General features: G+C 40.9%; 1 protein-coding gene across 2 annotated transcripts in view; it reads right to left on the bottom strand.

The window, feature by feature from the left end:
• Positions 1-24,128, bottom strand: part of pdia5 (protein disulfide isomerase family A, member 5) — a 78,326-nt gene extending 54,198 nt beyond the window's left edge. For both annotated transcript variants that reach the window (XM_026144230.2, XM_026144229.2), the window contains exons 1-3: positions 23,993-24,128; positions 8,470-8,596; positions 5,396-5,483 (exon numbers count right to left, since the gene is read on the bottom strand). In XM_026144230.2, coding sequence (XP_026000015.2) covers positions 5,396-5,483; positions 8,470-8,596; positions 23,993-24,118 — 341 coding nt within the window. In that variant the 5' untranslated portion in view covers positions 24,119-24,128. The remainder of the gene's footprint in view (positions 1-5,395; positions 5,484-8,469; positions 8,597-23,992) is intronic.
• Positions 24,129-24,450: the final 322 nt, after the last annotated feature.

Below are 24,450 nucleotides of genomic sequence, written 5' to 3'. Positions count from 1 at the left end.
ATTCACACAGTGTTCCCTAAGCCACTCGGGTGCTGTCTTGGCTGTGTGCTTAAGGTCATTGCCATGTTTGAAGATGAACTTTCAGCCTAGTCCATATTTCCATGGAGCAGGTTATAATCAAGGGTGCTTCAGTACATTGCTGCTATTCCTCAATACTGACTCGTTTCATAGTTCCTGCTGCTGAAAAACATCCCCACAGCATGATGCCGACAGGGCCATGTCTCACTTTAGGAATGGTAGTAGCCAGGTGACACAAGCCTGATTGGTAGAGTGCTGTAGGAATAGTTATCCTTCTGCAAGGCTCTCCTCAATCCACAGAGGAATGCTGGAGCTAAAGTGACCATCAGGTTGTTCAGTCACCTCCTTGACCAAGGCCCTTCTACCTTACTCAGGTTATCTGGGCGGCCAGCTCTAGGAAGAGTCCTGGTGGTTCAAAACTTCTTCCATTTATGGATGATGGAGGCCATTTTTTCCCCTGTACCCTTCCCCATATCTGTGCCTCAATATAATCCTGTCTCAAAGGTCTACAGACAATGACTTAGACGTCATGGCTTGGTTTTGTGCTCTGACATGCACTGTCAACAATGGGATTTTAAATAAAGAGGTGTGCCCCTTTCTAAATCCTGTCCAACCAACTGAATTTATCACAGGTAGGGATGGGTATCGTTTAGGTTTTATCCGATACCGGTGCCAAACCGGTACTTTTGAAACGGTGCCTGTGCTTAAACGGTGCTTAAAGAATGGGAAAAAAAACAAAAAAAACAAACCACAAACTTTGTCCAAAAACCTCTCATGTTCAGCTGTTTTCCACTTTTTCTTTGGTCATTTTAGCTTTTTTGGCCAGGGTGAAGGGAGTATCTGCCATCAAACAAGAAGCATGTAACTACCACGGTGTTTGCTAGTTCACCTTACATGCATTAATGTAATAACGTGGTTAGCCTACTCAACGTAAATTACACACGAACAACATTAAGCTACTCACGCAGAGAAGAACGGCTGCTGTTGCATCATCATCCTCATCATTTCTGCTACACTGGCAGGGCTAGGGACCAGGACTCTATTCTTCGGGTTCTTGGGGGATGTTGCTAACTCGGTGCATTTCTTGGCTTTTAAAAAATGCTATGCGTCGCCAGGTTCGTCGTCAGATTCAAGGTGTTACCTCCTTTGCACAGTATCACAGTATCAGCTTAAAGCACTTGTTGCAGGCTGCTGAGTTTGCATCTTTTGCTGTGAAGTACAGCCAGACTTTTGACCGCTTCGCCTTGGACATTTTTAACCTGTAGCTCTGCTCTAAAAGAACATACGTACCTGGCCCCGCCTACTATCCTTGCAAAGGTAAAATGATTACCTAGAATCCAAAGTGTATGACATTTCAGTAAAAAAAAAAAAAAAGCACCGAAATGTGCGCTGCTTTTCGGTCTGGTTACTACCGTTTATGTCAGAACCGGTGCCATAATGGCACCGGATACCGGTACCCATCCCTAATCACAGGTGGAGTCCAATCAAGTTGTAGAAATATCTGACAGATGCTTGGTGGAAGCAGAATGTGCCTGAGCTCAATTTACACAGTGATGGCAATGGCTTTAAATACTGTGTTAGATTTTTATTTTTATTTTCAACAAATTTGCAAGAATTTCAAGAAAACCTTTTTTTTTTTTAAACTTATTTACTGTCATTACAAGGTATTGTGTGAGTGGGCCAACATTCCTCCACAATGACTGAGTGACTGATCAAACTATACACAGAACAGTTACTTCACATCAATGCTGCTAAAGGTAACTCTACACACTCATAAATCATGGGGCATACTTGGTTTTACAAAGGAGTCTTGTGCAAAAATGTATTTTTCCATAACTGTAAATTAACAGGAAAAAAAAAAGTTCAATATTTCCTTTATTCACAAGTAACTGGAGATCACTGGGTCAACTGGAACAACCATAGTTTACCACAAAATACCTGGAAGAAGGTGATTGTGAAAGGAAGACTTTGAAGACTAGCGAATGATTCAAGTAACAAGTTGGAGCCAAACCTTCACACTAGGCCAAAGTCAACAGAGCCACTTTGTAAAGGATTAATAATGGATTCACCACGCAAAGAGGATGAAGCTCTGCACGCCATTCAATTATTACTCTTCTAAAACGCAAATCCTAATCCCTTCATTTGTTTGTGTTCTGGTTTTCACACTGTGCCTTACAGGATCATATATGTTTCAATGCTCTGTTTATGCTACATTTGAAGTGGAGTTTAGGAGGGACAGCCCAGTCCTGTCCTTTCTTCCTGTATGAGATCATTCATCCCACGGGTGGATCCCAGTTGGCCAACACTCAGGTCCCTGTCATCTGTTCAAAGTGTGTCATTCTGGCCTCTGTGGCTCTCTTCGTTGGCAGAGATGACCATTCTCACACAGCGATATGCACTCTACTCTCTCTCCCTCTGTCCACCATGAGCTCTCAGCTGGAGCTTCAGCTTGGAACCGCTCCATTTGAGACTGTCGAGAAATATGCCAAAAAGCACAATGCTTTGCTACAGAGCCTGGCACTGGGTCCATGTGTCCTGTAGTGATGAACCCAGCTTGCTCTAGCTCCCCTGGCGGGAATCTGGCTCGGTGTGAATCTCTACTTAGCATTCGCACACTCTCCTAAATGCTGGAGTTCTTGGAGAAGGAAGAGAGATAATTCCATAGTCTCCCTGACAAAAAACAGCAGGTGAGTCAAAAAGTAAACACTCAAGAAAGACACGCATCGTGGAGTGTCTTTGTAGGGAAACATGGAAACCAAAGCCTCTGACAATTCCTTCGCACCGGTTTGTATTTAGTTTCTTTTCCTTTCTAACCGCCCGGTCTTCAATCCCGGATAAGGTTGAGAGAGATTGTGAATGTTGGCATGTGCACTAGGTGTCAAAGGGGAGTTACTCCCTTCCTCATAGTTTCCTGTTTTATGATCTGTTCTTTCCCATCTGGCAAAGAAGACAGGTGATGGGTTGACAGGTAAAAAGAAATAGTGGAACTGAACATCAGAAGGGCACGGAAAACAACAAGATCAAGTCAGATCACTGGGGAGAAAACCAAGTTATGCTTGGAGAAAACAATTCTTGTCTGTGTCTTCGAAGTATCTAGCATTTAGCAGGTCCACAGAGCGAGCCTGGGATTGTTGTTTTCCAGAAAGTCATGATTGTTCTCCCTTTAAAGGAAAAGTGTGGGATAAGTGCATAATTATTTTTCTTTATGACTAAATTAACTGTTAAGCGAAAGGACCAAAACCCCCTAAAATGTGGTTTTGCAACAGTTTCACCACATATCATGTGGATTCATCCGTCACATTTAAGTGACACAGATGTCCTTTAAAACCTGCATGTGACCTGGGATCAGAGCAATGATTCACCTTAAAGCAGTTAGAGACTACACTGGAGTGGCTTAGAGACAAATTTCTCACTGTGGCTCAGCCAAAACAGACTAAAACCCTATATGACATCTGGGGGTGTTGACAGGTCACAGATTTGTTTTGTGATTGGCTCATAATTTCTTTTGAGTTTTGGCAAAAAAGCAAAACAAAAGCAAAACTAAAAAAAAAACCAAAAACAATTTCTGTAGAACAAACAAACAGAAAACCTGGACATACAGTGCCTCTGCTAGAAAGGGAAATAACTACACATAAAACATTTCAGGGAAATCTGTTTATGTTTCCTGCTTCCGAAAGAATATTGGCCAATATCTCGGAACACTGGAAGCCACCAAATATCAGTACTGATCTTAAAAATTCGATATCAATTTGACTATTCTCAAAAAGAGCAGGAGCTTTTTTTTTTTAACGTCGTCTTTATTGAGGAAGTATGAAAAACTGTCAGTTGTCCACATCCTCTTCAGACCAGGCCATTGTTGACAAAAATCCATAAATGCTCCCCATAAAGATTCAAAAGTTCCCCTTAAAAAACTTTTTTTTTTTAAATTTTTTAATGGCAGGCTTGACAACATTTGTTGTACCCATAAGCCCATTTGTTTTCTTCTTAGCAGACTAAGGCCCATCAGCATCCATTCATTCTTTACTGATAATTGATTAAACCAAGAATTTAAAAATTAAGGCTGTAGCGGGACCGGTTTAGAAATACTTTTTCCCATCACAATCTGCACATCCCACACACGATGGAAAAACAAAGGTCCCTTTCGAATCATTGCATTTAACACACATCTAGAATATTTTTGTTGAATCCATGTAACTTCTTTGTTTTTATATATATTTGCATTAATCTTCTATATTATAATCATTGTTATGTGTTTGTTGTATCGTTATCTGATTTCAGATTTTAAATTTTGCCTCTATGGAGCCCATTTCTGGTGTAAATTCTCCACCAATTGAGATATTAAGAAGTTATAATAGTCTGATTCGATTCATCTCCTTAGATCAGGGGTGTCGAGCTCCAGGCCTCAAGGGCGGGTGTCCTGCAGGTTTTAGCTATCACCCTGTTTCAACACACCTGAATCAAATGATTAGTTCATTACCAGGATTCTGGAGAACCTTAAGACATGTTGAGGAGGTAATTTAGCCATTGAAATAAAAACTTGCAGGACACTGGGCCTCGAGGCCTGGAGTTTGAGACCTGTGCCTTAGATGATGATTTTTTATAAGATGACTTGTTTGTGTTTATTATTAAGTTTAGACTTCCCTCTAAGCTCTTCAAATATTGTAATTATGTCTGAGAGAAGCTCTGTTTTTAATGTTAAATGAAAAAAGGCTTTGAAAAATATTTCTTGAGGTAAACTATGGCAGCATTTAGCATTTTTTTAAAACACCAAAATTGTGTTATTGGCACAAGTATCGATTGATTTTTAAGCAATGAAATCAACTAATAAATTGAAATTACACACATGACTAATGCAACCAGTTTTTTTTCAAACATGCAAAAAAACTTAAGGTAAAAAATTAAATGCAGAGAAAAAAAACTGTATGAACCATAATTACGTGGCGCCCTCACCTGAGAATTAGCATATAGCTTTAAGCAAGAGACGTGATTAGCATTTATTTACCTTTTCAAAAAACAAAACAAAACAAAAAAAAAAAACAGAAAGAAAGAGACCCAGTGAAAAGGAAGAACTAAAATGGTGTAAAGAGATGTAATACATTAGACTAAAAACTTCAATAGCTTTAATAAGTGAGTGGCCTCCTGTCAGATTGTGCCAGTAGAACCAGTGAGACGAGGCCATTTACACCCCAGTGGAAAAGCCATAAATTATTCTGCAGATGGATGGTGGCAGAGACACTCTTGGGAGGAGTAAATTGCTCTGGCCTTATAGTTGCTGTCAGAAAATTTCTAGGACAAAACAGTCTGTAATGTCAGGGAGTCTTAGACTTGTAGAGAAAGAAGTCTTAGAATGTGTTTTTCAAATCACCCCCTTACTTACCCACAGTTGACCCAGGCAATAGTCCCTTGGCCCTTCACCGTCTGGGCGACATCAGAAAGCAGTTTCAGGTGGGAGTCCCCTGATGTAGCTACAGACACAGAATAAAGCGCAGTCAAGCCTTTTTACCGAAGCCACTCAATAGCCCAGGACAACCCAGAGCCATGAGACACAGGAGACACTGTCATGACAAGCACAGAGAAAAAGAATCGAGTTACAGTGGAGCTCACCATCTTTCTAAAGCACCGAGTGACGAAGAAAGACATCGCTGAGTTTGGGTTAGAAGGGTGACGGGGGAGCATTTTCTACTACCTTTCAACGGATGGGCTCAGCGAGGGGGTTTAAGTTACATCAGCTTTCAAAATCTTACAATAGTGTGACTAAACAGGAGATGGAAGGATTATAAGGCGACACAAAGACTCTGGATCTAATGAAGCACTCTCTAACGGTGCGACAAATGGGAAAGCATAGCAAACATGTTTGCACCAACTGCATGATCCCAACAGCAAGGTTTGTGTGGGATCGCCGAGTTTAGAGCGTTCGCAACCACCGGAAACGTGCACAATATCTCACAATATGGCTGAGCTGTGCAGCTTGCCTTCTGTGTTAAGAAAGAGAAACTAGTGGGATATAAACTGCACCAGCTAGAATAACACTGTGTAATGTTACTGATTTTCATCAGCTACGTCAAGTTAGGTACATCCCTTTGAGTAAAGTAAACAAAGTGTAATATTCCAGCTCTTGTGCAACGCAGTACATCATTTTTATACTCCCCTGAAGCCAAATGTGCGTTTTTCACTGCATAAAGAAAACAGCTCCTCACAATGCTCCAGGCAAAGACTATATTTAGATGTAGGAGCACTGCCACAACTTCCCAGGGTTCTGCCTTGGAGTTGGCAACAAAAACATCTGGCAACTCAGGATCAGGGTATTGTACGGAATAGGAGGTGAGCAGGTACCGACTGGTTGACAGCGTTAAGGATGATGAATACCAACCAGATCAAAACTCAGCAGGGATGTGACTGACTGCAGAGGCTGGTGGTGAACACAGAACAGGGCACGGTTGTGTTTAATCAGGGGGGAATGAATGTGAAGTGCCTTGAGGTATAATCGAGGCCTACATGAGGGCAATCTTCAGTGACTTTAAAGCAGGAATGTCTGGGTGAAGTTACAGCCGGTGATCAATCCGACGCGCAGCTGGATAGATAGAAGCCAATGGGCTAATATAGGCCGATATGGCTCATTAATCAAGAAATATATCTGTGGCTATAAAGAGGCCTCAGAGTCCTCTGTGGATTATTGAGCAATATAAGTTTGCTTCTTTTTTATTATGAACAGGAAGAACTCCTTCTTGGAAATCTGCAAAATGGAATTAGAAGCTGCTGGGGTGCGTAAGCGTTCGCTAATGGATAGCAGGAAACAAAATGTACTTTAGAGCTGTATAATTATATTTGACCATTTTAGCTTCTATTTAACAGCTACTCTTTAATTCCATAAGCATTTCCAATTTCCTTATTGAAACAGACCGCTGCGATCATTCTTTGAAAGCGAGCTAGAGGCTAAAGCTGGGCAAAACATTGTTTCTGAATCCATTTGAAGATACTGTGCTAGAATGTTTTTTAATGAATGCTATCGAATTTGGGCAAAGTGCCACTCCACAAAACCACTTCCTAATTAGAGCGGGCGATTAAAGGAATTTTAATTAATTTGGTGTTTTCCCTCTACAAAAATCACAGTTTCCACGTACAAGAGCAAAAATCATAACAAAAGACAATCAGCGGCACATGCAGTTAATGGGCACGCACCCCTCAAGTTCTCTTAATCCAACTCTGTGAATCTGGCCTTTTTGAACCCCTGAAGGTGAATTGTCGGGATGTTGCGCATCAGCTGCACTTACACACCCACAATTGAAGGAAACAGCTCTTAAGAGGCATCTGACTGTACACAATTTAGGATGCTCTTAAAAATAATACACTTAGATGTAGTAACTAAGTAACTAGTAACTAAGGCTTCCTGAAATTGCAAATTTCATTCTTACCTTCTCTGACAATAACATGACATTGCACGCCCTCAATCTCAGATCATAAAATATGCTAAAACGTGCAATTTCATGATGGTTATCACTAGGGTTGCACAATTAATAAAATTGTATTCTTAATGATATATTTGGCTTCCCACAATTAAATGAACACAATCTGGTGATACTGAAAACTCAAGTCACAGCTGTTCCCTGCATTGTTTAGTGCAAAGTTTGTTAGGCACCCTTAACTGCAGTGATATAACACAGAGCTAGTCATACAAAATCGATCAATCAATCAAATGTCTGTCGTAGCAAAAGCTGAAGACCTTGTCCCTAGAAGCGATCACCATGTGTTGTTTGGAAATGCAAGTGGTGTTAATCAGGAACAAATCGTATGCAAACAGTGGTGGAGAGTTGTGCCTGCAGTGCAAAGCAATACAACTAACTCACTCATCCATGTGAACTTGGTGAATGAATGAAGGCAAAGGAAAACAATGCAGCGGTTGCACATCAAATCCATAAAAGCCAGTCTGTGCAGCGCGTCAGCTCGCAAAGATGCACTGACGTCACCCACGTTGCATTTCCCCAAAAGACGCGTGTCCACTAAACGGGACCGGTTTTATTTAGCGGGAATGCCGCACAACATGGATGTGAAAGTGCTGCTGTGTTTGCGTGACATTTGTATCACACTAAAAAGCAATGGATAATCATGACAAATAATGCTGATCTCAACACTGCTCAAAAATAATTGCGATAATCATGTTGGCCATAGCTGTGCAGCCATAGTTACCACTTTTGTTAACACAATGCATGTGTATGAAATGCATGTTGTTTTCCGGCACTCCACAACAACCTATACAGCGACAGTGTTTGAGAGTTACTGAGATAATACCGGCATTATCCACCAGCCATTAACACGATTGTTTATCCCCAACCCCTCCTTTGACAGACACAGCAGCAAAAACTAAATGAGTGAATTTGTCGCGTGCGTGTTGGTGGAAAAATCTGCACCCATTTATGGTATACCGATCACGACGAGATGGCTGCCTTCTCTGACCTGTTTCCGTGTAGAGCACCAGAACATTTGTTCTCGTCCTGAGCAGCTTCTTGAAGTCTTTGTGGTCACTGACTTTCTCTATGAGAGGAGACACCTTCACTGCCTCCAGCACCGACAGGAGCCACACCTGGTGAAACACACACACATTCACGAATATTACCACAATAAGATCTCTCCATAGCATTAAATGTAGAAAAAAGACAAATTATTATTTAGTAAATTAGCCCATTTCAGAACAAATCAATAAGTCAGTGTTTTCAGGTTAGATAAGTATTCACTTTATACATTAAGTGGTCCAGCAGGATCATTTTTGATGACCTAGTCCTTATGAAACCACAAGACCCACTCATAAAAACACACAATATTTACCGAGTATTCCTTGAACCAGACATGCAGTGTTGATGCTCTTATATACATTTATACAGTTACTGATTATCTTTCCTTTACAATGGTACAAACGAGACAGAATTTTGCTTATAAAAATCCTCCTATACAGAGAGTGGGTTCAGCAGACGGCAACAGGAGGGGATTTGTATCATTAGTCTGAACGGCTCCTTTAACTTTTCAGACACTGGTAGGTGAGCTAATACTGTGAAAGGACTAATATGGAAAACAAATCCCACACTGAGAGGCTTGCACTTTAATCAAAGACAAATTATGGAATTAAAAAGAGCGAGAGAGAGAGTAGACTGGTTATACTCTGCCATATAAAGTTATTTCCGTGCATTGTAATCATCTCTCTGCCATCCCCATTCATTAAAAAGCCCTTCATTTCTGCCTACGGAGAACTAAATTAGACATCAAACATGGCCTGCTCCCTCAGTGACGGCTGTTATAACCTGGAAACAAGCACCTGTCAGGCTTACTTTCTAATTTTAATTCTCCACTTGATTTTCTCCTGTTGTGAGACTACAAGGAACAAAAAGAAACTGTTTTCTGTAAACCATCTGTAAACTTCAAAATGAACACAGAGCTTAAAAGGCTTAGAGGAGGCAACTTAAATACCCCATATTGCACACAGTATCATATATAACGTGAGGAATATTAAATATAGGGCTGGGGTCTGTTTATGTTTTGTAACTTGTGCAGTGGTCTTATTACACTGATGTGACAAGATAAACACGAGCTGTGTAAGCATTTGTTTTGGACCCATAGGAAGCAGATGGCAAAGGGCGGGATAATTAGAGGCTACCTGGGTGACACTTGTCTAAATAGGTTGGCATTCAGTGGTTATGACAGCAGGATGGAGGCGAGATAAGGATGAGGAGGCAGGCTGTCTTATTTATCTAAGACAGGAAATGTGGTACTTCATGGTCCCCAAGAAGGATTAGAGTCAAGTTAACCAAATTTGATTCTTGCTTAATCAGTTCCTAAATATTCAATGATGTTCTGAAACTGTTCTTCTGAGACACATAATGACGAACATAAAGCCATAAATGGTGGATCCATAGTCTAACGGTTTAACCAGGGGTGGGGAACTCCAGGCCTCAAGGGCCGGTGTCCTGCAGGATTTAGATCTCACCCTGGGTCAACACACATCTGAGCCAAATGATTAGTTCATTACCAGGCCTCTGGAGAACTTCATGGCATGTTGAGTAGGTTTTTTTTTAAATCCATTTAAATCAGCTGTGTTGGATCAAGGACACATCTAAAACCTGCAGGACACCAGCCCCTGAGGCCTGAAGTTCCCCACCCCTGGTTTCCACAATTGCTTGGCAAGTGAAAGGTTGCTGGTGCAGTTCCAGCTAGAGATGCAAAACCCTTTTAAGGTTGCATCAGGAAGACTACCTGGCGTAAAAAAGAAAGATGTGGTACCTGCTGTGGTGACCCCTTGTGACAGGGGAGGAGCTGAAGGTAGCTTTTATCAAGCCACCAATGGAGCTGTTGGTTACTTGATTGGGAAAGGAACAAAGTGGTGCAACATAACACATAGTGCACCACGGAACTCAGACATAGATCTTAATGAAAACTAAATGATGGGGAAACAAATAGAAAAAATGACAATAAATACATTGACACCATGAGTCTTTGCTCTGCGCAAGAGGAGCACTGCGAGTTTCTCAAACCAACATTCATTGTAATAATCAAATTATTACCACACTCATTCTTTTGTTCTTTTGTTTTTCTTTTTAAATTGCTGTCGGCTTGAAAAGTGGCTCTGAAAAGAGCGTCCTGCTAATTCACATTTCAGTTGAAAAAGGACTCAAAATGACCCTGTGTTAGAGCAAAACAGTACTTCAAACCACTTTGGCACTATAATCCATTTATTTTGCATTTATATAAAGTCTTAGCAGTAAGGCTTTCACACACAGGCTGTTTCCTTTACTGGGTAAGGAGTAAACAGATGCTGCTAATTAAATACATTTAATTAACTGATCATTAGCAAGAGCGACCGCAACTGTAAAAGCAGAAGTTTTGGGAGTTGGGTGGTCTGGTAAGATGTGTGTTAGCACAATACTAAGGTAAAGACATCAGCAGTGATCTTACAGAAGCAATTGCTGCTGCTCAGTAAGCTGTGAGGGGGTTAAAAGGCCTTTCCAAACAATTTGAAGTCCAGATTGAGATTATTCACACGTGAAAAACATTCAAGACCAGTCAGTCTTCCCAGGAGCTGAACATGCCAGCCAGTTCACCCCAAGTTCAGACTGCAAAACACTCAGAGAAGTTACAGGCCTCAGTTAGTATACTAAATGTTAAAGTTCAGCACAATTAGAAAACGACTGAGCAAGTATGGCTTTTTTGCAAGAGTTGTAAAGGAGAAACACTCTTCGCTGTAAAAGGAACATGGCAGCACAGGTTAGATTTGCATTAAGTTTGGATCTGAAGAAACCACAAGACTTCTGGAGCAATATCCTTTGGACAAACACAACCCAAGTGGGGATGTCATTAAGATGACCATAAAAACCTCTGCATATTAAAGTAGTCTAGAGTCAAATAGGAGTCCATCTGCTATAGGCCTCTGCTTGTCTAGCCTCATATTATTATGTTTAGTCCTTCTCGGCTCTTAAAACGCCAGTAAATCATTAATCAGTCTAGTATTTGCATAGCCATGTATATACATGCACTGGTGTTGAGTTAAAACAACGTTAGATGGTCATCTTTAGTGACTGACTAGGAATATCTGACTGAAGATGGAAATAGGATTTAATGAATCGACAGTTCTGTCTAATATGAAGCAAGCTGCCATCTTTGGCAAAAGTTAGAAACTTTCCAGAGCCAACTTTCAGACCTTCCAGCTATGTTTGATATTTCAGAGAGTTTCCAGCAATTGGAACAAAATTTCCTAATTTGGCTGTTGTAAGGAACAAAGTGATTAGGCCAACAAAGCTTGGTTTAATGAAGTAAAACAGTTCGTCAAGAGATGAACTTTAAACTGAAAGGTTGGATTCCAGTAAAGGTCTGCTGGTAACTGGTGTTTTTGCAAAACTCGAGAGAAACAGATTTTTCTACTGTCAAAGTCTGTTATTGTTCTTTATAAGCGCCTTACACCATCCAAAGTGTGTGTCATCTTCAAGTGGTAGATGTGCAATAATAGAAATAACAAGACAGCCTTCAAAAGTGACAGGCCTATTGAGAAGCAGCATTACCATACGGGCGATCGTGGCTTAAGAGTTGGGAGTTCGCCGTTGCCTACTGGTGGTGGTCAGAGGGCCCGGTGGCGCCAGTGTCCGGCAGCCTCGCCTCTGTCAGTGCGGGTGTGGGTACAATGTAGCTTGCCATCACCAGTGTGTGAATGGGTGGATGACTGGATGTGTAAAGCGCTTTGGGGTCCTTAGGGACTAGTAAAAGCGCTATACAAATACAGGCCATTTACCACACCACCAATGATTTATGCTAGTTTTATTACAGTCGGGCACATGTATAGAAGGCTAAACTAGAAGAACGCAGAGGTTAAACTTCAAGTGCAATCAGATGAGATGTGGGTTAAAAGTAACTGAAAAAGAATAGTTGGAATGAGAATGTGGTTCCTTTTCACAGCCTTTGGCTTATTCGCTGAATGCTGGCAGTGGTTTTCTTTCTGTAGTTGGTAGCCTTGTGCAATAAATAGCAATTATTGATGATAAATGTAAGAGTACATAAGTATAATAAGTACAGGACACCATTTCCTATCAGATAATAGCAGTCTTGAAACAGTTGCCTTGGTATCGCAATCATTCAGTTCAACTCCCCATGTATTCATAGCAAATTCTTGTTCTTTTAGTCTTATGGAGACAGAAGTTAAACGAGCCCACAACATACTTTGTACAGTAAATCATTCTAAAAATGAACATTTTTCATTATTTGCATCAGATTTAAAGAATGTAATTAATTTATTTGGTTATTTATTGAAAATATGTGAAAATGTTCCATTTTTGGAGACATTAGTCTTTATTATGTTCATCCTTAAACTCTTCTAATTCAAAAAAGATCTTGAACAGGTTAAAATGGAGCATGATGCATTCAGTATCAGTACCAGGAAAGAAATTAGCATATTCATAAATAGTCATCTATGGTTTCAAAGCAGTCTTTGAATCAAGATGATGTATTTATTGGGGGGGGGGGGAATTACATGGTGCACTGTGCTACAGTCTGAGAAGATTGGTGAATTGCATATGCAAATGTATATATATTACCATGAGGGCATAATGATCTATTTTTCCCCTGAATTTCTAGTAACTGACCCACATGACGATTGCTAAGTGGAATGTAAATTTCATGAATATGTCTATGGTTTCTGAACACTCAATCACTTGTGCAATCAGGCTACTGTGGTCCATAAAAATCGAATGGTTAATGATTAAAGCTTGACTTAAATGGATCACAAGCAGCAAGCCACTACCGCCCAGCAGAAACTGATCTGAAACTAATATTTTACAATTGCACCTAATGTTTATCTCCTATTGATAATTGCTTATGATGAAAACTAAGAAGATGTATGCTTCTTAAAAGTGCTCATGTCCCCACTGTCATTGATGAGTCTGTTCAAGCGCCTAAATCTGTTTGACCCACTTCACAGAAAGACTCACCAATGCTCAAAAACAGAAGTATCGCTATCATCAGACAGAAATAGGTTTCACTGACTCATTAACTCGTACCGACTCTATTCACAAGTTTTACAGCCTAGTCCAGAGTAAAGAGACACGGACACCTGGCATTTAATCTTAGGTAATCAGCAGAATGACACCCTACACTGAATACTGTACCTGTCCTGTATGGCCTGACATTCATTTTACGATACACCGTATCATGAAAGCTTTAATGCAAACTTAAACCTGATGTGTTCTAATTTCATAATAGATGCAGGACAGAGAAACTCCTGCATGTGTCACAAAAAGCTGAGTTTTTATTTATTTATTTTTTTTATTTGAATTCAGGTGCTCTGGGAGTATGTGGTGTCTGGCCCATTGCTATGGGCCATTCATCCTTATACAGTACAACCGTTGCAAGTGCTTGGTCTGCATAGTTGGCTATAAGTTGGACTCATTCCTGGTGGGTGATGGGCTCTGCCAATGCTGCCCTTTGTCACTTATTCTGTTCATAATTTTTATGGACAGAATTTCTAGGTGCAGCCAAGTGGCGGAGGGCTTTCCCTTGGGTGGTCTCAGAATCCCATTTCTGCTTTTTGCGGATGATGTGGTTCTGTTGGATCCATCAGGTGATGGCCTCCAGCTCACTATGGAACGGTTCGCAGCCGAGTGTGAAGCGGTGGGAATGAGAATCAGCACCTCCAAATCTGAGGCCATGGAAAAAGGGTGGAGTGCCCAGGACAGGGACAAGTTCTTGTTCACTAGTGACGGGAGATGGGAGCGGGAGATCGACAGACGGATCGATGCTGCGGCTGCAGTGATGCGGACGCTGTGCCAGTCTGTTGTAGTGAAGAGAGCTGAGTGTTAAAGCGAAGCTATAAATTTCTATGGTCACGAGCTGTGGGTAGAGACCAAAGGAACGTGATCGCGGATACAAGCGGTGGAAATGGGCTTCCTCTGAAGGGTGGCTGGCCTCTCCTTTAGAGATAGTCTGAGAAGTTCGGGCATCTGGGAGGAGCTCAGAGTAGAAAGCTACTCCGTCACATCAAAAGGAGCCAGTTGAGGTGGTTTGGGCATCTAACAAAGATGGCTCCTGGGTAAGGTGTTCCCGGCATGTCCCACAGGGAGGAGGCCCGGGGCAGACCCAGGACACAGAGGGAGGTTTGGGCTTCTCTGCTTGGGCTGCCGCCCCCACAACCCAGCCCCGGATAAGCGGAAGAAGACATATGGATAGAATTTCATATTGAAATCGTTAAGCGAGCAACGTATTTACTAAGCAAACACATGTATCCTTATGCTAGCACACTGAATTATGCTGTCAGTTGACATTACTGATAGGCAAAGGGTCAATCACCTTCAGTCTGATGTGAAAGTCTTAAAATTAATTTGTCATTAAGATTACATTCAGTCTGAGTTATCACAGGAAGTACTGAAACCACAACAAAGAAAGTTGAAAATAATACATAATAATAATAATATTTATTCTGTTCAATCCAAAATATAACACTTCATATTAAGTTGTGACTGCTGCTGATTAGCATATAGTCTCAAAAAAAACAAAAACCCCACAATACAGCAAATTAACTACAGCAGGAAGCTCTGTAATACAATGCATTGATGGACTACTAATTACCAAAAACCTGAGCTCTGTAACTTTATATCAGGGGTGTCAAATATAATGCCCAGGGTTCAGAATCACTCTGTTTTTTCTGCCTCCCCCATTCTCAATCACACTACACCAAACTAATAGATAAACCAATTTCTTTAATTTACTACAGCAATATTTCTTTATCATGTAGAAAACTGAGATTTACTGTCAAAATTGTGCTTTTTTTCTTATATTAGCATTTGTGGCGGCTGATTACATAGAGATCTTTTTTTTTTTTTTAAATGTATGTATCAAATTTGATCCACTTGACCTTACAGGGTTAAGAACATATTTTTGTAATTGTTTTCATTGTGTGGTTTTATTTAATTAGTTTTTTATCATAATACAAACACTTATGTTCAATATAATAATAATAAAAATAATAACTTTTATTTATAGGCATCTTTCAAGACACTCAAGGACACAATTAAATAGCAAAATCACAGTATGCATAAAATTGGAAAACACCATAGAATTAAAAGTCAATGCATCAACAGAACAGGCAACCTTTAAAAGATGTGTTTTAATACTGGCATTAAAAGATAAGGAGAAAAAATATAATCCTGATCGAAGTATGGTCTGTTTTAAATCAGTTGAAAAGCCTGATTATCTATAATAATAATAATAATAATAATAATAATAATAATAATAATAATAATAATAATGACAAAACTGTGAGAGCACCAAAATTCAATAGAACCTTTTTACAGTCATACCAACCAGCACTGTGTTGTACATATAACTATGTTGCATTTTCCTGTCATTTCTGACTATCTGATGAACATTACATTAATACATTATCTGAACATGCTGAAATTTAGGGATGTGTCCAGTGGTAGGTGTTACCTGATAAGATAAAAATAGCTGATTTAATAGATTTTTCCTACTTCAAAATATTAATATGAGAAAGCTCTGACATTACAGTTTCATCACGTTCAAACAAGAAAGAAAATATTATCATGGAGTCTGATTAAGTAGGATTTAATACTTCACAGACCATCAAGACTGTCACTGATGAAAGGATAAGGCTCATTCCACATTTTTCTTCAAGAAAAAAAAAAAAAGGCAAACCAAGAATTAGTTTATGAATATATAATCCAAGTCGTATCATTTCAATTCTAGTTAACCGCTCAGTCATATCCCCAGTTTACTGCTTGATTAATGAATTAGTAAATACCATCTTAATGTTGTGTATTAAGCTGAAATACACCAGTGTTCTTAAAATCCGGTTACAGATTAGAGTGCCGGTTTTTCAAAGACCTCAACCTAAGGACATCTTTGTTCGAGTGACCCATCAGCAGTATAACCAATAAACAGAAATCCCACTAGTGGCTAGCAACCACCAAGCTGTGTACCACAACAACAGCTCCGAAAGCTCTGCTCACCTACCATCGCTGTGAGAGCCATTATAATTGTGTTGTGTTCGCACCTTCCCAACATTGCATTTCCCCATTATCGCCACCCTCTACAGGTGGACAACGTCATTGGTACAAAGCAGATGAATAGAGATTAGATACAAGGGGAGCAGCACTCATTTTTCACAGGTATCAGACTCCACTGGGAATGCTAAATGAGAACGAGGAACACAGAGCAGGAAAAGAAAAACAAGCTTCTTTTGTTTTACCTCTGTACTCTACAGAGGTAAATTGCCCCCAATTCCACTTGGTGAGTCAACTCAAGAGAAATAATTACCTTTATTATCAATTTGATTTTGGCAAACACAATCTGGAGACACAATATAATCTGACAGCACTAAAAGCCGCAGCTTTTAAAAAACAACTCTCTAAATATCACAAAGGATTTACTGCCAAACTGTTTTCGTTTTGTTTATCTGATACGGAACGTGCACAGAACCTAAAATAATATGTTTGGGATAAGCTGATATCACCTAATAATAACGTCTTGATGCTTGTTCAATCATGCATCTGGACGCAGCGTTTTCAATGGGAGAAACGTTTGACAATTTGCATATTAATGATCAAGGAACTGACCTGACAGCCCATTGTTTATTCAATGGGCTGGTTTCAGTTTACTGTGCAAATGTACTGTTTATACGGTTGGGGAAACCTGCAGTGAGCTGAGACTAAAGAAGTCACTTGGATTAGTGACAAAACGTTTCTCACATTGAAAACGCCGCGTCAAGATGAACAGAATCAACCTTTTGGAAGCTGATAACAACCCGCCAACAATTTCGTCAGACTCATAACACTAGTGGCTCAGTTGCACTTGAGTTTAAATAGCTACAAGGCAGTTGCTGTCCTATGAAAATCTGACAGTTGCTCAGCGATTGCATTGATACACTTGAAAGTTGTTGCAGTGACCAAGTTGCAAGGTGACTTCACAGGTCACCTGGCGGGAGGAAATTGGTCTCTAAATCTCTAATCACAGTCCAACTCAGACTGACTGCAATCTCAGAAAGACTGGCAATAGGGCTGTTCGATATAACGATATATATCGGATGACGATATAAAAACGTCGATCGTTTCATTTTACGCTATCGTTTGTTTCGTGGTGTCGCAAAATAAACTGTTTACGGCAATATTTTTTCATCATTTTGATGGTCACTGTAGTGGCTATATTCATTTCTTAAAGTTCTCTCTTTCTCTTACATTTAATATAACCACACTACGGACGGACAAGCGCCTGTTTTTATGCGTTGTCGTTAGCAACAACAACGGTAACACCATCGCGTGTCCGCTTGTTTATGTTCCACATAAACCTTTCATAATAAAGCTAAAGATCCTGTTGAGACTTTTCAAAATAAACTGAATCACGTGAAAGAGCAGATTATTTACGGATGAGAAGTAAAAAAGCCGCCAGGTGCTAAAAAATAAACCTTAGACTCAAACGTTAGAACAGACTTTTCCCCGCAGCACGCCGTGTAATAAATACTCACAAAGAAAACGGCGGCCGTTACAACTTATGTCTAAAAATGTATCGTTTCATGCATCGGTTAAAACACTCGACTCCAGCTACATGACGCGCAGCTGGAAACACTTCCCGCAAGTCGAGCTGCCCGAGATTCACAGAATTTACAGAAAATGTTACATTTTTGTGATTTATATCGTTATCGGGACGATAGAATTCTTATATCCCGATATAAGATTTTGGTCATATCGCACAGCCCTAATTGGCAATGGTTTGCACCCAATTGCCAACTAATTTATCAACACAGACAATACATTGCACACTGACTCATATTGATGACAAAGTCTTTTCAATAGGGGACTGGCCAGCGCCATTGTCATTTTGCAGTTAAATCACATTCCTGCTGCAACTATGTCACTATTTTAATTCCCGTTTCAAATAAACGAGGACTCTGGATGCAAGTAGTTAACAGGAATTCTGTGCATTTACATGGCAACAGATTTGTCAGTTATCGCAGACCTGCTTCCCATCTTTAAAGTAACCGTTGCAATAATGTGCTATGATCTCCAACCTGCGTTTCTCCTGCTGGGACTGTAGCAAAAAAAGACAAGCTGAAGAAAAGTGAAACAAAAAGAAAAAACATATCAAATCCAAGCTCAAAACCAAAAAGGGCGCAATCACTTAAACACGTACAAATGTGAAACATTCATTCTCATGAAGGTAATCTACCTGAAATGCGTTCATCATCACTAATTACAACCCTGAATATGCCTCAGAAGGCAGAGGAAATCCATTAGTAGGTTATACAACTACCTTCCTCCTCTGCCATAAAAGGTATATCCCATCACGTCACCGCAGAAAAATGTGGTGCACACCAAGCAGCAGGAGCCCTAGCCCCTGCCTGCGAGCCCACACCCTCCATCTGCTCTGACAAATCTGCTTAATAAATGGCATCCAGTTCTAGGGGCATTACTGAATCAGCACAAATCACACCAGTGTTTGTCAAGCACTTGCCTTGAGTTTCCTATGACTAATGAGCCATTCAGGTGTAGTTGGTGTGTGCGGACTGGCTGATTGTAAAGGAAGCTATTTAGCATCTGATAACACACATACACACACAGAGTGCTGATTTAGAGGCCTCTTAGCTTTCAAATGAGCAGAGGAGCAATCAATTAACTGCTTTTGCAACTATCACATTTCAGCTATCACTGACAGACGTCACGAGAGAAGTTTGGCCTACTAACACACTGCTGAGCCAGTGCTGTGAAATAAAGCATGGATGCTTTTCTGGTACTAACCAAACATTTTAGCAGAAATCTTTTACAAAGAGTCAAATATGAATTCATTTTATTTTGTATAGCATCAAATCACAACAACAGCTGTCTTATATTGTAAGGTAAAGCCCCCACGATAATGCATAGAGAACGCCAACAATCAGATGACCTCCTGTGAGCAGGCACTGGGTGACAGTGGAAAGAAAAAACTCCCTTTTAACAGGAAGAAACCTCCGGCAGAACCAGGCTCAGGAGGGCAGCCATCTGCTAGAACAAGCTGAAGGTGAGAAGTGGAGGACACATAGATATTAATAATAACTGATGACTAAATGCAGTCATGTAGATGTGAACCTTTAGAATGACCAGGATTTCTATACTGATTACTCCTAAAATTTAAGCCAATCTTCATGTGATTTAAAATTATAGGCAAACACATTTTACCAAAGAAATAAACAATTTACACATTAACACAAACTGACAGCAAATAGGGGAAACCAGATTTCTTGCTACTCTCCGTCTCTTTCTGAGGGGGCACCAGCAAAGATCACACCAAGAGGACACCATGAAATACAGAAAGAGGTTAAAAAAGAACCAGACTAACAGCAAAACACCAACAGATACGTCGACAACTTCCAAACATAAGAAACACATGCCATGTCACAAGTGTAGCAAAGGCCAAGTGGACGCTCTACAACACTTCTGGGACAATGACGCAAATGTTGAACCTACAGCAAAATGCATAATCCTCATATTAGGAAGGCATTAGGCTTTTCTACCTGAGGGTGAGATGCAGTTATTTAGAGAACAATGTAAGCTAAACCGTTTCAATAAAGTTACAGAAGTATGTCAGAGCCCCTTTCCATGCCCTGAAGCTTAGGAGAGGTTTGGTGACGCAACAAGAGAATGAACCAAATCCAATCAACAACAGAATGGTGGGAAAAAAATAAAAGGTTTTCAAATGGTCAATCCACAGTGCTGACTTCAAACTAACCCAGATATTGCGTCATGTCCTCAGGAAGGCTGTTCAATTAAAACCTCCCACAAATACTGACGACCTAAAAAGGCTATAGCTGGAAGGAGCTTCCCAAACTCCTCTTCATCATTGTCCAACTCTTTTTAGGACCTATGAGAAATGTCTTAAAGATTCTACACATGATAGATTTAGTCTTTTCTTTTTTCCACCCAGGACCAAGCGATTATTTATCATGCTCAAAACACACGAAAGACACAATTTTTTAGTGTTTTATTAAGTTTAAGAGTACACATTTTTTTATTGCAAGTAAAAACTGCCAGGAGGCCATCTCCTTCAGATAAACAGCAATCAGAAATAACATGTAAAGTATTACGACATATATTAATTTACCAAGCAATCGCTAATGGCAGAGTGTGGTTATGACAGTGTGTGGATATAATTAATGTCTAAAATACATGTTCAACACTGCAAATACCACAAAGATATGTTTCGGGGAACACATCAATAAAGTCCCCTCCATCCCCATGGCTACTGCTAACGCTGCTATTTCTGTAAATGTGTAAACGAAATGTCAGTGAAAGAAGGTAGGGCCACACATTGATTTTTCTGGCCTGAAAAAAAGTAGTGTGTCATTGACAAGGAGACATAATTTTAAAGTTACCAGCCATGGGCAAGCAATCCAGATAGTTAATTGTGTATATGGGGTGGGTGTGGGTGGGGTGTGTGTGTCTGAGTGTGTGTGTGAGAGAGAAGGGTGTTTGGATTAAATTGTTTTGACAGGCAGGCCTTTACCACCCAGACAGCTGGCCTCTAACTGCTGCAGTGGTTTATCACCTCCCATACAGAATCACCTACAAACACCCGACAGTGCTACCTAACACCCAAAGAGGCTTTATCAAGAGCCAAGAGAAAATCCCAGTGGCTCATAGCACAGGAACTACTGTGGAATAACTCCAACATCCTGAGCAATAAATTGCACATTTCCTTTCATGATATCACATATCAGTTTTGATGCCCGGCATCTAGCTTGGTCTGCTTCTACTGGCAGATGATGGAGCCTTCAAAGCTGCTGCTGGATTCACCTGCCGTCATAAAGCACTTATCAGGCCCAATATACTGAAATCTGCCGGTTCTGATGAGGTCCAGTAGACTCAAGGAGTTTAAATTGGGCTGGAAGAGGTCGAAATTGAAGAAATTTGATTTTTGTTCTGTTTTAATAATTAACACCAGCTGAATAAATTGACTCCATGTTTCTGCTGTGAATGTAAATGCTGTAAAATTATAGCCGAGAGTAAGCGCTTGAACAGCACAGTCACTATTTACTCCCAAGAGCTGTGGCACGGTGCCACAAAGTATCACTGTCAAATGCATATATACAGAGCGTACTGCACGCACGCACACACACACACCCAATCACCACCCTTGTGTGCGAAAGGCTGCTTCACAACAGGAAGCAGAGCAGGAAAAGGTCTGCATCAGTAACCGTGGTCTAAAGTGGCACGAATGTCGCTCTACATTACAGAGCTAGCTCGCTTTTTAGAGCTGAGACAATGAACTGATTACCTGTTTAAAGGGTGCTCGCACACCTTACCTTCTTTATTATGGTACACTTTGCAGGCTTATATTTAATTTAAGATATCTTCCCAGAGTTCCGGGGAGCTATTGTCCTCCATTTATCATCGCTCTGCAAGATGAAAATCAACTGGAGCAGATCAGTGTAGATTTTTCCTGAAGTTATAAATGTTTAAGCAGTTACAGCAGCACATCTGACATCTTAACACACTTTTGTTTAGTCTAACACTTTAGAAGCTGTGTCCCTGTTGTGTGTTTTGGATGTAATTATGTCTACAGAGCGAAGAATCTTCATTGGGCTCCACACGTGAGTGTCCCAGCAAACTTCACGGACATAAAGCTCTGTGTGACTCCAGGAACACCTACATAGGAGGGCTGTCCTTACTGTTAATGCTTATTTAAGATCATTAATCGCATGGAAACACCAAAGATTCACTTACGCTATGCTAGGGGTGTCAAACATAAAGTCCTGGGGCCAGAATCAGTCCGCTAAAGATTCCAATCTGGCCCACTGGACAGCTTTGGAAAATGTGAAGGAGGGGGTACATTTTTAGACTTTTAACTGTAGCTTCCTATGTTTTACAGCTTTTTCTACTGAGCTCCTCCATTCATGCTACGCCAAAGTGAATAATTAATAGACAAATAATTAAATGACAGCAATGTCCTGTTCTTCCACTGTCAACAATAGAAACCTATGACTTTTACAATGGGCTGACAGTGGGAGGAAGAGGACAATCTGTCAATGAACACAACACAAATTCTCTGTTTTATAATAGAAGGACAGTCTGCACATTAAGCTAAGATCACTTATTCTGTAATTTTACAGACTTAGTTCTTACTACAGCATTTTTTTTAATCATGTAGGAAAAACTGAGATATACTGCTGAAAGTTCTTCCTTTCCTTATGTTAAAATATCTCGGGGATTAAATGTGTAGCTAAACTTCTTCACACTGACAGACAGAGGAGTTTCACAGGTCTGGCCCACTTAAGATCAAAGTGGGCTGTACGTGGCCCAAAATGTAAAATGAGTTTGGCATCTCTGCTCTGTGAAGGTATTGAGTTCTGTGACAAATTCACAGGCGATTTTCCCCATGATCTCTCATTGGCCTGTATTTATATAGCGCTTTTCTAGTCCCTAAGGACCCCAAAGCGCTTTACATATCCAGTCATTCACGCACACATTCACACACTGGTGATGGTAAGCTACATTGTAGCCACAGCCACCCTGGGGCGCACTGACAGAGGCGAGGCTGCCGGACACTGGCGCCACCAGGCCCTCTGACCACCACCAGTAGGCAACGGGTGAAGTGTCTTGCCCAAGGACACAACGACCGAGACTGTCCAAGCTGGGGCTCGAACCGCCAACCTTCCGATTACAAGGCGAACTCCCAACTCTTGAGCCACGATCGCCCCTATCTCATTTTACCGAGCAGGACCAAGTTAGAATCACGGGTTTTCTTATCCTAAATTATAGTGCACAAGAGTCAACATATTTGCTGTTTGATACAATTAAATTAGGGCACGTGAACACGTTGTGACACGTCACGCCACACGGAGGGAGACTGCACAGCCTACTGTCCTGCTTCCAAAGCGCACTTGAGCTGCATGCTCCCCAACTGCCAGTCAGTGGTCAACAGCCAGACCCGCACTGTGCAAGTCACTTCAGTTTGCAACTTTCAGTTCCACTTAAGAGTGAAAATGAATGGGCTGCTGAGCTGCGACCGTGGAGTGTAAGTCTAACACGCCCGGTGAATGCAACAAAAGCGGCATGTGCAGCATAAGCTGTGACAGAAAGGTAAGCTCTCTGAGGAGCCCCGGTTGTCCGGACTTTACCGGACGGTTTACGGTTTAGAAACATGGGAGGGACCCCGTGTGTGCACATGCGACCGCCGGCCAGACGCCGCTGAGTGCGGGCAGCTACATAAATAAATCCAGTGATAATACCTGCGCCACACACACCGCAGTGCCCCCTTATTATTATTACTAGCTGCTTAAATCTGGGCACCAAGTTCAGTCAAGGGCTGTCAACTTCCCTCCTGCACCTCCTGCACGGACAGGCTAGAAGACGCGGAGAGGAGGAGCGATTTAGATTTATTTTTAAAAAATAATTTCTCTTCTGTATTGAGGGATGGCACAGCGACGCACTTTAAATGAAACACACAAGAGGTTCGTGTGACTCACCAGCAACACCAACGTTAACATTTTCGCCTCTCTCATCCGACTCCCGTAGCGATTCCAAGAGGCCATGATGCCGTTGCCACGTCTGGATACGCAGGCGCATTCGCTTTTCCACGGATTCTTGAGCATGGCGCAAGGGTTATTGGGAAATGTAGTCCTGAGCGGGGGAGGCAGCAAAAGTCACGGGGGAGCTATTGCAGCTGCTACCCCCAACACACACACACACACACACACACACACACACACACACACACACACACAAACACACACACACACACACACACAGGTTAGCACCGAGTGTAAGAACTGTAGTCTACGTGGTTTTGTTTTTATCGGACTAATGCAGACATACTGAAGGACAATTAATTACACGAGGGGCTAATTAGTAAATTGGCTTGTGATTGAAAGGATCTTAATTAGCTCTTTATCAATTGGACTTCCACTCCTGAAGAAAAATTGGC

Source organism: Astatotilapia calliptera, chromosome 16 (assembly GCF_964374335.1).
Source record: "Astatotilapia calliptera chromosome 16, fAstCal68.1, whole genome shotgun sequence".
Classification (NCBI taxonomy): Eukaryota; Metazoa; Chordata; class Actinopteri; order Cichliformes; family Cichlidae; genus Astatotilapia; species Astatotilapia calliptera.
This window is presented reverse-complemented; position numbering and strand designations above follow the sequence as displayed.